Source organism: Coregonus lavaretus, assembly GCF_964263955.1.
Source record: "Coregonus lavaretus genome assembly, contig: HAP1_SCAFFOLD_231, whole genome shotgun sequence".
Classification (NCBI taxonomy): Eukaryota; Metazoa; Chordata; class Actinopteri; order Salmoniformes; family Salmonidae; genus Coregonus; species Coregonus lavaretus.
In genome coordinates, this window is record NW_028163077.1 from 428,345 (window position 1) to 442,283 (window position 13,939).

At 48.4% G+C, this 13,939-nt stretch overlaps 1 protein-coding gene across 1 annotated transcript in view; it reads left to right on the forward strand.

Annotated features, from left to right (window-relative positions):
• Positions 1-9,325: 9,325 nt before the first annotated feature.
• abch1 (ATP-binding cassette, sub-family H, member 1) overlaps positions 9,326-13,939 on the forward strand; it is a gene marked incomplete at its 5' end in the record, with an annotated part of 47,246 nt that continues 42,632 nt past the window's right edge. The window contains 2 exons of the mRNA XM_084193314.1: positions 9,326-9,403; positions 12,286-12,437. Coding sequence (XP_084049440.1) covers positions 9,326-9,403; positions 12,286-12,437 — 230 coding nt within the window. The remainder of the gene's footprint in view (positions 9,404-12,285; positions 12,438-13,939) is intronic.

Here is a 13,939-nt window from a genome sequence, read left to right on the forward strand (position 1 = left end):
GTGACTGGGGACTACCGGTAAGCTTCATAATGAAACATTGTGACAGGTGACTGGGGACTACCGATAAGCTTCATAATGAAACATTGTGACAGGTGAATGGGGACTACCGGTAAGCTTCATAATGAAACATTGTGACAGGTGGCTGGGGACTACCAGTAAGCTTCATAATGAAACATTGTGACAGGTGGCTGGGGACTACCGGTAAGCTTCATAATGAAACATTGTGACAGGTGACTGGGGACTACCGGTAAGCTTCATAATGAAACATTGTGACAGGTGACTGGGGACTACCGGTAAGCTTCATAATGAAACATTGTGACAGGTGACTGGGGACTACCGGTAAGCTTCATAATGAAACATTGTGACAGGTGACTGGGGACTACCGGTAAGCTTCATAATGAAACATTGTGACAGGTGACTGGGGACTACCGATAAGCTTCATAATGAAACATTGTGACAGGTGACTGGGGACTACCGGTAAGCTTCATAATGAAACATTGTGACAGGTGACTGGGGACTACCGGTAAGCTTCATAATGAAACATTGTGACAGGTGACTGGGGACTACCGGTAAGCTTCATAATGAAACATGGTGACAGGTGCTTGGGGACTACCGGTAAGCTTCATAATGAAACATTGTGACAGGTGGCTGGGGACTACCGGTAAGCTTCATAATGAAACATTGTGACAGGTGGCTGGGGACTACCGGTAAGCTTCATAATGAAACATTGTGACAGGTGACTGGGGACTACCGGTAAGCTTCATAATGAAACAGTGTGACAGTTGACTGGGGACTACCGGTAAGCTTCATAATGAAACATTGTGACAGGTGAATTGGGACTACCGGTAAGCTTCATAATGAAACATTGTGACAGGTGGCTGGGGACTACCGGTAAGCTTCATAATGAAACATTGTGACAGGTGGCTGGGGACTACCGGTAAGCTTCATAATGAAACATTGTGACAGGTGGCTGGGGACTACCGGTAAGCTTCATAATGAAACATTGTGACAGGTGACTGGGGACTACCGGTAAGCTTCATAATGAAACATTGTGACAGGTGACTGGGGACTACCGGTAAGCTTCATAATGAAACATTGTGGCAGGTGACTGGGGACTACCGGTAAGCTTCATAATGAAACATTGTGACAGGTGACTGGGGACTACCGGTAAGCTTCATAATGAAACATTGTGACAGGTGACTGGGGACTACCGGTAAGCTTCATAATGAAACATTGTGACAGGTGACTGGGGACTACCGGTAAGCTTCATAATGAAACATTGTGACAGGTGACTGGGGACTACCGGTAAGCTTCATAATGCAACATTGTGACAGGTGAATGGGGACTACCGGTAAGCTTCATAATGAAACATTGTGACAGGTGAATGGGGACTACCGGTAAGCTTCATAATGAAACATTGTGACAGGTGGCTGGGGACTACCGGTAAGCTTCATAATGAAACATTGTGACAGGTGACTGGGGACTACCGGTAAGCTTCATAATGAAACAGTGTGACAGGTGACTGGGGACTACCGGTAAGCTTCATAATGAAACATTGTGACAGGTGAATGGGGACTACCGGTAAGCTTCATAATGAAACATTGTGACAGGTGGCTGGGGACTACCGGTAAGCTTCATAATGAAACATTGTGACAGGTGGCTGGGGACTACCAGTAAGCTTCATAATGAAACATTGTGACAGGTGGCTGGGGACTACCGGTAAGCTTCATAATGAAACATTGTGACAGGTGACTGGGGACTACCGGTAAGCTTCATAATGAAACATTGTGACAGGTGACTGGGGACTACCGGTAAGCTTCATAATGAAACATTGTGACAGGTGACTGGGGACTACCGGTAAGCTTCATAATGAAACATTGTGACAGGTGACTGGGGACTACCGGTAAGCTTCATAATGAAACATTGTGACAGGTGACTGGGGACTACCGATAAGCTTCATAATGAAACATTGTGACAGGTGACTGGGGACTACCGGTAAGCTTCATAATGAAACATTGTGACAGGTGACTGGGGACTACCGGTAAGCTTCATAATGAAACATTGTGACAGGTGACTGGGGACTACCGGTAAGCTTCATAATGAAACATTGTGACAGGTGGTTGGGGACTACCGGTAAGCTTCATAATGAAACATTGTGACAGGTGGCTGGGGACTACCGGTAAGCTTCATAATGAAACATTGTGACAGGTGGCTGGGGGCTACCGGTAAGCTTCATAATGAAACATTGTGACAGGTGACTGGGGACTACCGGTAAGCTTCATAATGAAACAGTGTGACAGTTGACTGGGGACTACCGGTAAGCTTCATAATGAAACATTGTGACAGGTGAATTGGGACTACCGGTAAGCTTCATAATGAAACATTGTGACAGGTGGCTGGGGACTACCGGTAAGCTTCATAATGAAACATTGTGACAGGTGGCTGGGGACTACCGGTAAGCTTCATAATGAAACATTGTGACAGGTGGCTGGGGACTACCGGTAAGCTTCATAATGAAACATTGTGACAGGTGACTGGGGACTACCGGTAAGCTTCATAATGAAACATTGTGACAGGTGACTGGGGACTACCGGTAAGCTTCATAATGAAACATTGTGGCAGGTGACTGGGGACTACCGGTAAGCTTCATAATGAAACATTGTGACAGGTGACTGGGGACTACCGGTAAGCTTCATAATGAAACATTGTGACAGGTGACTGGGGACTACCGGTAAGCTTCATAATGAAACATTGTGACAGGTGACTGGGGACTACCGGTAAGCTTCATAATGCAACATTGTGACAGGTGAATGGGGACTACCGGTAAGCTTCATAATGAAACATTGTGACAGGTGACTGGGGACTACCGGTAAGCTTCATAATGAAACATTGTGACAGGTGACTGGGGACTACCGGTAAGCTTCATAATGAAACATTGTGACAGGTGGCTGGGGACTACCGGTAAGCTTCATAATGAAACATTGTGACAGGTGGCTGGGGACTACCGGTAAGCTTCATAATGAAACATTGTGACAGGTGGCTGGGGACTACCGGTAAGCTTCATAATGAAACATTTTGACAGGTGACTGGGGACTACCGGTAAGCTTCATAATGAAACATTGTGACAGGTGACTGGGGACTACCGGTAAGCTTCATAATGAAACATTGTGACAGGTGACTGGGGACTACCGGTAAGCTTCATAATGAAACATTGTGACAGGTGACTGGGGACTACCGGTAAGCTTCATAATGAAACATTTTGACAGGTGACTGGGGACTACCGGTAAGCTTCATAATGAAACATTGTGACAGGTATGAAGAACTTGATCTTCTTTATCTCCTAATGTATTGCACAAGTTGACTGCAGGTATTTACTTAAAAAGTAGCTAAAAATATTAAAATGTATTAATGAACTTCAAATAAATAGTTTTGATGGTATTGAAAAACTATCCCGTGGCTTTTTCCCACATACCCCGGTATACGGTATACCTCCCAAGCCTACTTGGCACCTAAAAAGTGCATCTCAATAGTCTAAAGTGGATCCTGTTTCCATTGGCTCGGTGCAGCAAGTTCCTCCCTTGGTTGCCTTGCCTACGTGAACACTCTGACAGATGCGGGTCGGTCGGCGCTGTACACGGCTGCACAGCATGGACACCTGGATGTGGTCCAACTCCTCCTTGAAACAGACGCTGACCCCAACAAGCCAGCTGACGGTATCTCAATGTCCTGCCCTCTATACGCAGGTAACACAGACACAACAGAAGGACTTAATGGACCTTATTAGAAGTTTTACAACCAATGGTCTGTGTAGCTGTAGACATTGGACACACAGAGATGGTGGAGTTGCTGGTCTGGGAAGGGGCAGAGGTCAACAGAACATACACAAGACACTATGGCTCCAAGAGAACATGCCTTCATCAGGCTGCTCTTAAGGTAAACAGACAGACACTCAAACACGCAGTTCTTCTCCCTTATTCCAACTCTCTCCTCAGGGTCACAGTGACATAGTGCGTGTCCTGGTGGGTGGATGTGATCTGGATGTGTTTGACAAGGACTACGTGGTCACACCCCTGTTATTTGCTGCAGCTAAAGGACATCAGCAGTGTGTCCAGATCCTCATTGATGCAGGTACACAGCTCTATGTGTGTGTGTGTGCTTTGAGAATTGTTTTTCCGTCTAAATGTTTTTGTATGTTAGCTGTGAAAATGTTGTTTGCATGTTGCATAAATGTTGTATACATGTTGTAGGCCTGGCGACGGGTCGGAGTCGGACGCCACTGCTAATTGCATCACAGCAGGGGCATGAGGGCTGTGTGGAACTCTGCTGAAGCACGGTGCCGACCCAAACCTGCCCTGTAACATCGGCTTTCCACAGCTTCCCATCCATGCAGCTGCTGAGAACGGCCACAGCAGGTATACACACACACACACACACACACACACACCTACTCATTGTCCCTTGTTTCTTGCCCTCTCACACAATGTCACCCAACTCAGCATGTACACACATTAACTGTTATGCATTGATAATCACCTCTCATCTTTCTCTCTCAGGGATTCAGCCCGGTTGTTGATAGCCGCCGAGGCAGCTTTTACAGAGCAGATATGGTTCTACATTCTGGCCTGTTGTGAATCAGAGGAGATGCTGTAAATACTCAAACACAGGGGCATACCCAGACCAGAGCAGCCGAATGGAAGCCTCTCCAGACCAGAGCAGCCGAGCAGGAGCTTCCCCAGACCAGAGCAGCCGAATGGAAGCCTCTCCAGACCAGAGCAACCAAATGGGAGCATTCTCACTGGAGAGGAGTTGTGTGGACTGTTGTGTGAGGGCCTCAGTCAGTTGTTCTACGCCTCCTACTGGCTCCCCCTGCTACTGCAGGCAGGACTGGAGCCCTCCCTAATGCTGCATCCAGCATCTAACATGTAAGACACACATTTACTTACTATCCTCCCTGTCTCCTTTACTTGGGAGTCTTTTGGTGTCAATGGAGGCCAATCCTGGATTTACAGCTGCAGATAGGCCCTGTGAAGGCTTGGTTAGAGGGGCAGGGGTAGCCCTGTGAAGGCTTGGTTGGAGGGGCAGGGGTAGCCCTGTGAAGGGTAGGTTGGAGGGGCAGGGGTAGCCCTGTGAAGGCTTGGTTGGAGGGGCAGGGGTAGCCCTGTGAAGGCTTGGTTAGAGGGGCAGGGGTAGCCCTGTGAAGGCTTGGTTGGAGGGGCAGGGGTAGCCCTGTGAAGGCTAGGTTGTAGGGGGCAGTAGCCCTGTGAAAGCTAGGTTGTAGGGGGCAGTAGCCCTGTGAAGGCTAGGTTGTAGGGGGCAGTATCCCTGTGAAGGCTAGGTTGTAGGGGGCAGTATCCCTGTGAAGGCTAGGTTGTAGGGGGCAGTAGCCCTGTGAAGGCTTGTTTAGAGGGCGTAGGGGTAGCCCTATGAAGGCTAGTTGGAAGGGCAGGGGTAGCCCTGTGAAGGCTTGGTTGGAGGGGCAGGGGTAGCCCTGTGAAGGCTTGGTTGGAGGGGCAGGGGTAGCCCTGTGAAGGCTAGGTTGTAGGGGGATGTAGTCCTGTGAAGGCTAGGTTGTAGGGGGCAGTAGCTCTGTGAAGGCTAGGTTGTAGGGGGCAGTAGCCCTGTGAAGGCTAGGTTGTAGGGGGCAGTAGCCCTGTGAAGGCTAGGTTGTAGGGGGCAGTAGCCCTGTGAAGGCTAGGTTGTAGGGGGCAGTAGCCCTGTGAAGGATAAGGTTGTAGGGGGCAGTAGCCCTGTGAAGGCTAGGTTGTAGGGGACTGTAGTCCTGTGAAGGCAAGGTTGTAGGGGTCAGTAGCCCTGTGAAGGCTAGGTTGTAGGGGGCTGTAGTCCTGTGAAGGCTTGGTTGTAGGGGGATGTAGTCCTGTGAAGGCTTGGTTGGAGGGGCAGGGGTAGCCCTGTGAAGGCTTGGTTAGAGGGGCAGGGGTAGCCCTGTGAAGGCTTGGTTGGAGGGGCAGGGGTAGCCCTGTGAAGGGTAGGTTGGAGGGGCAGGGGTAGCCCTGTGAAGGCTAGGTTGTAGGGGGCAGTAGCCCTGTGAAAGCTAGGTTGTAGGGGGCAGTAGCCCTGTGAAGGCTAGGTTGTAGGGGGCAGTATCCCTGTGAAGGCTAGGTTGTAGGGGGCAGTATCCCTGTGAAGGCTAGGTTGTAGGGGGCAGTAGCCCTGTGAAGGCTTGGTTAGTGGGGCAGTAGCCCTGTGAAGGCTTGTTTAGAGGGCGTAGGGGTAGCCCTATGAAGGCTAGTTGGAAGGGCAGGGGTAGCCCTGTGAAGGCTTGGTTGGAGGGGCAGGGGTAGCCCTGTGAAGGCTTGGTTGGAGGGGCAGGGGTAGCCCTGTGAAGGCTAGGTTGTAGGGGGATGTAGTCCTGTGAAGGCTAGGTTGTAGGGGGCAGTAGCTCTGTGAAGGCTAGGTTGTAGGGGGCAGTAGCCCTGTGAAGGCTAGGTTGTAGGGGGCAGTAGCCCTGTGAAGGCTAGGTTGTAGGGGGCAGTAGCCCTGTGAAGGCTAGGTTGTAGGGGCCTGTAGCCCTGTGAAGGCTAGGTTGTAGGGGGCAGTAGCCCTGTGAAGGCTAGGTTGTAGGGGGCAGTAGCCCTGTAAAGGCTTGGTTGTAGGGGGCTGTAGTCCTGTGAAGGCTAGGTTGTAGGGGCAGTAGCCCTGTGAAGGCTAGGTTGTAGGGGGCAGTATCCCTGTGAGAAGGCCTCTCTGCAGGCTCTGGCCCCAGGTGTTGTGTGTGTTGGTCCTCTATGATCCTGGTGCCCATTGCACTGAGAGCGCTAGAGCAGTTCTGTATATGAGCCCCAGTGTGGACTGAACACAGGAGTCATGTCACACCTCTCTCTCATCAAGGCATTATGGTGCTGCTGCTTTATGATGCTGTAATACATGTACTGTGTATGAATGGCATTTAGGGACTACCCTAACAGACCACTCAATGTTGGGTTTGTTCTAGGCTGGAGGAAGCCAATATTAATGTGCTGAATTACTTCCTGGAGTTTGTGAATTGGTCGACTCTGTCCCGCCCTCAGAAGCACATCCTAGAACAGCGGAAGGAGCAGATCACTTGGAGCCACACACACACCTTGGTAACACACACACACACCTTGGTAAGACACACACACCTTGGTAAGACACACACACACCTTGGTAAGACACACACACCTTGGTAAGACACACACACACCTTGGTAAGACACACATACACCTTGGTAACACACACACACACCTTGGTAAGACACACACACCTTGGTAAGACACACACACCTTGGTAAGACACACACACACCTTGGTAAGACACACACACACCTTGGTAAGACACACACACACCTTGGTAAGACACACACACAACATGGACACATTACAATTTTGTCATTCAGCAGATGTTATTTAGAATGACATATTTTAATTCCAAAGTAAGTGTGTGTGTGTGTGTGTGTCTCTAGAGTGTGTGTCCTCCCTCTCTCACCTCTGCAGGCTGCGGGTCAGGGAAGAGTTGAGTTCAGTGGTTCTGATGCAGACCGATGTGGTGCAGCAGCTTCCTCTTCCCTCTCTACTGAAGACATACCTCCAGTTTAGAGACATCCCACCACCCTCACATGAAGTCCCAGTCCCACAGAGGGGCGGTTTAGACAGGGACAACCAAAATGATACAGTTGACGCACACATACACAGACACACCATATGACCTGCCAATTCAGAGATGTCCTACCACCCTGACACACCATATGACCTGCCAATTCAGAGATGTCCTACCACCCTGACACATCATATGACCTGCCAATTCAGAGCTGTCCTACCACCCTGACACACCATATGACCTGCCAATTCAGAGATGTCCTACCACCCTGACACACCATATGACCTGCCAATTCAGAGATGTCCTACCACCCTGACACATCATATGACCTGCCAATTCAGAGATGTCCTACCACCCTGACACATCATATGACCTGCCAATTCAGAGCTGTCCTACCACCCTGACACACCATATGACCTGCCAATTCAGAGATGTCCTACCACCCTGACACATCATATGACCTGCCAATTCAGAGATGTCCTACCACCCTGACACATCATATGACCTGCCAATTCAGAGCTGTCCTACCACCCTGACACACCATATGACCTGCCAATTCAGAGCTGTCCTACCACCCTGACACACCATATGACCTGCCAATTCAGAGATGTCCTACCACCCTGACACATCATATGACCTGCCAATTCAGAGCTGTCCTACCACCCTGACACACCATATGACCTGCCAATTCAGAGATGTCCTACCACCCTGACACACCATATGACCTGCCAATTCAGAGATGTCCTACCACCCTGACACACCATATGACCTGCCAATTCAGAGATGTCCTACCACCCTGACACATCATATGACCTGCCAATTCAGAGATGTCCTACCACCCTGACACACCATATGACCTGCCAATTCAGAGATGTCCTACCACCCTGACACATCATATGACCTGCCAATTCAGATATGATCTACCACCCTGACACACCATATGACCTGCCAATTCAGAGATGTCCTACCACCCTGACACACCATATGACCTGCCAATTCAGAGATGTCCTACCACCCTGACACATCATATGACCTGCCAATTCAGAGCTGTCCTACCACCCTGACACACCATATGACCTGCCAATTCAGAGCTGTCCTACCACCCTGACAGACCATATGACCTGCCAATTCAGAGATGTCCTACCACCCTGACACACCATATGACCTGCCAATTCAGAGCTGTCCTCCCACCCTGACACACCATATGACCTGCCAATTCAGAGCTGTCCTACCACCCTGACAGACCTACCTGTCCCTGTTCTGTATAGCTCCCCTGTTCTAAGGATACAGGCACACTGAGACGCATGAACACAGATGCAATCGTATATGACATACCTCATTGGCCTTTTTTGGGGGTCAAAGGTAATGCTGTACTTTTTTTCTGATTTGTTTCATACCGGTAAAAAAATGTTTGTTTTTTTACTCCCATTGGGAAAAGTATTGGCTCATCTGGAATTTTCGGATGCAGAATCTTAGTTTGGCCTAAGGCTCTTTTCTGTTGATATTATGTAAATAAATTGGCTCTGTTTTGTGTGATCAGATGTTACTGAACATGTTCATACTTTTTTGTACAATTGCCTGTATAGTTTGCGTTTGATGCTTGCTAATAAAAAAAAGTATTGGCCTGTTTTCAAACACCTTTCCTAGTTCTCTTTCCGGCCAGTAGATGGCGATAATAGCCTATTGGTTTTAGTGAGAGGCCATCTGCTGGGGGGCTGAGGCTGGATGCATCTCCAGCCAATCGAAGACCATGGCCACCGAGGCAGCGGCCGCGGATGATGCTGCGACGAAAGGAGGACCGCCCGAATGCACCGAGATGGAGGAGCAGGTAAGCAAAGTTTGTAAGCTGGCTACGTGGTGGCATTATTTAGTGAGGTATTTTATGGAAGATCTGAAAATGCAATAAGGCTACGCTGATTTTTCTATGCTGAAAGAACTCCATAGACTGGTAGAAATTGAGAAAAAGCAATATAGGCCCAGTGAATAGGGACATCCTTAGGATGTGGGAGAAGATAGTGATGGACTAAAAGGAGAAGCATGTTTGAATTCCGTTCCTGTAGGCATACAAATGGAATGTCTGGTGAAGAGTGGAAGTGCACTGCGGTGTTTATAAACCAAGCGTCACATCACCTCCGAAATGGAGAAATGAAAACCTGGCAGCTGGCTATACCGGCGTGTAGCCAAACGCTGTATAAAAATAGCCAGGCACAAACACACGCATCACATGTCATGCATGCATGACGCTTTCGCTGCCGAATTCAGGGTCAATTGTAGGCTAAATGCGCTAGTTGGGCGAACAGACCGAGTCCGACATGCTCCGTTTTGAACCCGTTTTGGAGGTGATGTGACGCGGCAGTTGGCAGGCTCTCTGCAAGGTCGTTTTTGCCTACAAGATGATTGGAGATCGAAAGCTTGTTATATATTGTTCTGTATCGGATCGTGATTATAGCAGGCAGGCTAAAGTAGCTTTTGGATAAATGCACTGCAGATTCACAAAAGAGCGAATCGGCACCAGTTGGAATGTTATTGTGCCTATAAATGAATTTGCTGTTACCATTACAACAGGATATATGTCTATTGAAGGCTGCTCCGTTTATCACGATGGAATCCCGCTGGCATATAACGTTATAGGCTACCTAAACTGAAGAAAATAATAAGAAAAGCCAAAGAGTGTCGTGTTTTGTTTTTCTTGTTAAGTCTGTCTAGCCACTTCTCTGTGATGTAATTCAGTAGTAGAATAACAGGTGCATTTATTCCAAAGAGAGAGGCGCAATACCGCTTCTCTCTTCTCGGGACCCAACCTGATCCACCACTATATCCTGCCTACACCGTCGGCTAGGCCACAGTGCAGTAGGCTACATTTTGCTCCTCATCCCCTGTAGGCTACTAGACTTCAGCTTCTTCTTGAGTAGAGGGACTAGTTCAGGTGAGTCCCTGTCACAGTGTTGGACAAGCTGTTTTCCTAGTTGGCTAAATTAGGCCTACAGCTTGTGTTTTCGTATTTCCATGTAGTTTGTGGTTGTCCCCCTTTCAAAGATTAGGTAGGCTAAACGTATGGTACAGTATCGGTGAGTGTCTGAAATAATAAGGACGAATCGGTATGTCACTTGTCGGTAGCATCAAGTGTAGCCTAACTGGCTTCCAACTTTCATTTTTCATTTTAAGTAAACTGTTTGACACAGTCGTTTACTTCAACATCTTGTTGGATGGCTCAGATGATTAGTCTACTTGATTATTTTTTACCTTTCTCTTCTTTTGATGGAGCTTCTTTAAATGTGACCTGGAGTGGAGGCTTTTAATCTGTTAATATCAAGTATTTCAGAGCATTTTCTGTCTGCAATTTGATTAATAAAAACGTTGACCTTTAACTTAATCTTCAAGCAGAAAGAATAGAACCATGCATGCACAAATTACTTTGCAGTGAATGAATGCTGTCTGTCTGTGTAGATAGGCTTTATAATGTCTCAATAAACAATATCCTAATATTACATTGTTATTACAGTACAACAATGTCCTGGCTATTACTATTATAACAATAGTACCTTTCTGTACATATGCTGCCATGTGGAATTGTGTCAAAGAAGGTGAGCTTGATCAAATGAGTCAGATTACGGAGTGGTTTCCCTCTAATCTCCCCACGGTGGAGTGAAAGACGCTGGATTAAGTGAGGTAGAACGGGGAAGCCAACACAGAGAAAGGGAGACTGAAACAGGGGAAGCCAGTGAAAGGAGGCAGGGATTAAAGATTATTTCACCCAGAGTGCGTCCCAAATGGCACCCTATTCCCAAATAGAGCACTATAGCCCTATGGGCCTTGGTGAAAAGTAGTGCACTACATAGGGAATAGGGTGCCAGTCAGGGTTGCTCTATGACCTAGATTCGATGCAGGCCAAGTTATAGGCACACCACCACCAGACCTGAATTCATATTCTATTTGAAGTCTCTTGAATACTTTCAGTGTTTGCTTTAGCCTGCCTGGAGTGCCAGATGGCCAGCTGTACAGTTGTGGGACTATTCTATTGGTCCCATTAAGACAGGCAAGCTCAATCAAGCACAGAGAAAGCGTTTGAAATGATTTTCAAATAGTATTTCAACCCAGGTCTGCTACACACAGCACAGACACAGATTCATGGCAGCTGTTGCTGAGAAGATGTAATTTAGTTCACTTTCTGTCGTCCGTAATGAGCAAGTCCTTAGTTGGCGTGCATCCCAAATGGCATCCTATTCTCCATATAGTGCACTACTTTTGACCAGGGTCCTATGGGCTCTGGTCAAAGGTTGTGCACTATGTATGGAATATGGTGGTGCCCTTTGTAACGCAGCCTGGTGTGTTTTCCCTGTATGTGCCACTGCGTCTGTTTCTGCCAAGAGACCCGGCCCTTAATGGCATAGGCGGTAGGACACTTGCCCCGTAACCATAGTCACCGGTCCACGTCCTGCCCTTGCTGTTCTCCCTCAATTGCTACTAGGGCTGCAAAATATTGGTTACTTTCCCCAAATTCCCAGGTTTTCCAGAAACCTTGGTTGGAGGAATCCTGGATTTACTGCTTATCCCCTCCTGATTCCATGAATCTTCTAACCGGGGTTTCTGGAAAACCTGGGAATTTTGGGAAATATTTTTGCAACCCTAATCACAACACTGGGCCATAATGCTGTGAGGGGGGGGGGGATTATTTTGTTTAAATTGTGTTGTTTTTTCTTCTTCTTCCAGTGGGCGGAGGGAAGGATGAAGGAAGACCAGGAAGCTCCTCCCCCCTCCCCGGGACTGGAGGGTTCAGCGATCCGGTGTAGGGAAGTGTGTCGGTCGTACGGGAAACTCAAAGTCCTGAGTAACCTCAACTTGACCGTGCCACAGGGACAAATGTGAGTAAACCACGCTGACGCTACAACCTTAGCCAGTCCTAACCCTAACCTGATACCATGACACTGACGTCAGTAATGCTTACTGCCCTGTGGGGTATTCAATCAGAACAGGTTGTCCTGAGTGTCCAGGATAAGTGAAAACACCACTTCACCCCGCAGTAAGACGGAGCATGTTAAGATTGATAATAAGTCATGGATTTACATGTTATTAATATGTGATGATATTTCTATCCACACTGACGATGGCCTAACAGCCTAAATGTTTGATGCCTCGACAGTAGTGGCTGAATATTGTCCTTTGACAGTTGTAACAGCTGAACACGTTCTCTTAAGCACAATTCTCTCTTTCTTATAAAGTGTTGTTGTTTCAACATCTCTGTCCCGTCGTGGCAGGTGACGTGAGCTCCACTGACACACAGCTCAGTTAGATTTGATTTACACAGAGCCTCAGATTCCATTACAAAAGGGCCCTGGATTTGAACCTAGTGAAAAGAAGGAGTAGGGAGACAGGGGGGTAAACGCTCAGCAGGAGGAGGAGTTGGGGGACAGGGTGGTAAACACTCAGAGAAGGAGGAGTAGGGAGACAGGGTGGTAAACACTCAGAGAAGGAGGAGTAGGGAGACAGGGTGGTAAACACTCAGAGAAGGAGGAGTAGGGAGACAGGGGGGTAAACACTCAGAGAAGGAGGAGTAGGGAGACAGGGGGGTAAACACTCAGAGAAGGAGGAGTAGGGGGACAGGGTGGTAAACACTCATAGGAGTAGGGGGACAGGGTGGTAAACACTCAGAGAAGGAGGAGTAGGGAGACAGGGTGGTAAACACTCAGAGAAGGAGGAGTAGGGAGACAGGGTGGTAAACACTCAGAGGAGTAGGGGGACAGGGTGGTAAACACTCAGAGGAGTAGGGAGACAGGGTGGTAAACACTCAGAGAAGGAGGAGTAGGGAGACAGGGTGGTAAACACTCAGAGGAGTAGGGAGACAGGGTGGTAAACACTCAGAGAAGGAGGAGTAGGGAGACAGGGTGGTAAACACTCAGAGAAGGAGGAGTAGGGAGACAGGGGGGTAAACACTCAGAGAAGGAGGAGTAGGGAGACAGGGTGGTAAACACTCAGAGGAGTAGGGGGACAGGGTGGTAAACACTCAGAGAAGGAGGAGTAGGGAGACAGGGTGGTAAACACTCAGAGTAGGAGTAGGGAGACAGGGTGGTAAACACTCAGAGAAGGAGGAGTAGGGAGACAGGGTGGTAAACACTCAGAGAAGGAGGAGTAGGGAGACAGGGTGGTAAACACTCAGAGAAGGAGGAGTAGGGGGACAGGGTGGTAAACACTCAGAGGAGTAGGGAGACAGGGGGGTAAACACTCAGAGAAGGAGGAGTAGGGAGACAGGGGGGTAAACACTCAGAGAAGGAGGAGTAGGGAGACAGGGTGGTAAACACTCAGAGAAGGAGGAGTAGGGAGACAGGGTGGTAAACACTCAGAGAAGGAGGAGTAGGGGGACAGGGTG